Source organism: Juglans regia, unplaced genomic scaffold (assembly GCF_001411555.2).
Source record: "Juglans regia cultivar Chandler unplaced genomic scaffold, Walnut 2.0 Scaffold_20674, whole genome shotgun sequence".
Taxonomy (NCBI): Eukaryota; Viridiplantae; Streptophyta; class Magnoliopsida; order Fagales; family Juglandaceae; genus Juglans; species Juglans regia.
The window spans coordinates 386-2,010 of NW_023351623.1; the positions used below are offsets into that span (position 1 = coordinate 386).

At 40.4% G+C, this 1,625-nt stretch overlaps 1 protein-coding gene across 1 annotated transcript; it reads left to right on the forward strand.

Annotated features, from left to right (window-relative positions):
- Window positions 1–442: 442 nt before the first annotated feature.
- Window positions 443–1,538, forward strand: LOC109020307 (probable indole-3-acetic acid-amido synthetase GH3.1). Its single transcript, XM_035686943.1, has 2 exons — window positions 443–860; window positions 1,165–1,538. The coding sequence occupies exons 1-2, from the start codon at window positions 735–737 to the stop codon at window positions 1,468–1,470; spliced, it is 432 nt and encodes a 143-aa protein (XP_035542836.1). The 5' UTR covers window positions 443–734; the 3' UTR covers window positions 1,471–1,538.
- Window positions 1,539–1,625: the final 87 nt, after the last annotated feature.

Below are 1,625 nucleotides of genomic sequence, written 5' to 3' on the forward strand. Positions count from 1 at the left end.
TATTTTTAATCCATAATTTAATTAGAATATGATTACTAATTAATATATAATATTATGAATAGTAAAATATGATAAAATAAAATAATTTCATAATTAAAAAAATTAAAATATTTTTTAAATTGATATATTAATTTAAATTAGTGATATATTAATTTAATAAGAATATGATTATTAATTAATATATAATATGTAAAATAGTAAAATATGATAAAAATATATTTTACTATACATTAAAAATATATTTTAATCTTTTACTAATCCAATAAAAATGCTCTTCAACAGATCTTGAGCCTCACCTTACGGAACTGTCAAAATTCACAGATGATGATTTGGATTACGTTTCGGGTCGAACCCGCTAAAAATCGGTTTCAACCCAATTAACCCGACTAAGTGACACGTTTAAAAACTCTTACTTGCAAATCAAAGTTCAAAACCTAGCCGCCTCCCTCCCGCATTCTCTTCGTAATCTCTCATCCCCATTCTCTGAAATCTCACCTCGCCTTGCCACCCAGGTTGAGCCCCAGTCTGGAGACGAAGTCCACGGGCCTAGAAATCGTCACCGCCCACCCGAATAGACCTTGAGTATGGGTATGGGTTTGTTGCGGGTTGAAGTGAGAGAAAGCGGTGGTTGTGGGCTGAGGTTAAAGCTGTTGTCATGGAAGGGTTGAGCGTAGTGGTCGAAGATTTGGCGAGTTTGGTCAGAATCCTGGTTGGTTTCTTCCTCGCCCGATTGCATGATTATGCCAGTGTTGCCCCATTCGTATTCCAGCATTTTGCTATGTGCAGACGGCCTCTTCCCCCTGCGGGCTACGACGTTTCTGCGCACAGAACATATAGTGAGAGAGAGAGGAAGCAAAAGTGTAAGCGCACAGCATTTTTTTTCCTATTTGTTTTGTTTTTTCTATTGGTTCGTCTCTGTGACCAGGAAAAGCTCCTCGTGGAATATGACGCGGTACGATAGGAAAGCTAGAAAAAGAAAATGTCTAAATTCCATTTGATTTCACCTATAAAAATGCCAAACTCTTTCACGAACCAAGAACCCGCACTGCACCAGTAGTTCTGCTAGCCAGATCTCTCATATATTCTGCCTTCGACTTCTTTCTTTTTCTGAAGTGAACTGTGTGATCTCTCCCTAAGCTTTCAGCAATTGTGGTTGATTCACAGCTCTCCTCCCCGCTTGGACCTCCGGCGTGCGACAAGGATTCCAAGGCACTTCTGTTCATCGAGGAGATGACGAGGGAAACGGGCGCTGTCCAGGAGAGGGTTTTGCGGGAGATACTGTTTCGGAACGCCGAGACTGAGTACCTCAGGAGGTTCCAGCTCAATGGCGCTACGGACCGAGACACGTTCAAGTCGAAAGTCCCTGTCGTTACTTATGAGGATCTTCAGCCTGACATTCAGCGTATTGCTAATGGTGACCGATCCTTCATCTTCTCAGCTCACCCCATTTCTGAGTTCCTCACCAGGTGAAGATATATCGAGCTAATCAATCTCACTTTCACACTCGCTGTTAAAATATAAAGAAAAAGAAACAAATTAAAGATCTAGAAAGAGAGAACATGCGTAGAGACCGTACGTGGTTCAACCTTTAACTCTAACGTAGAGGAAAAAAAACCATTTAGCTT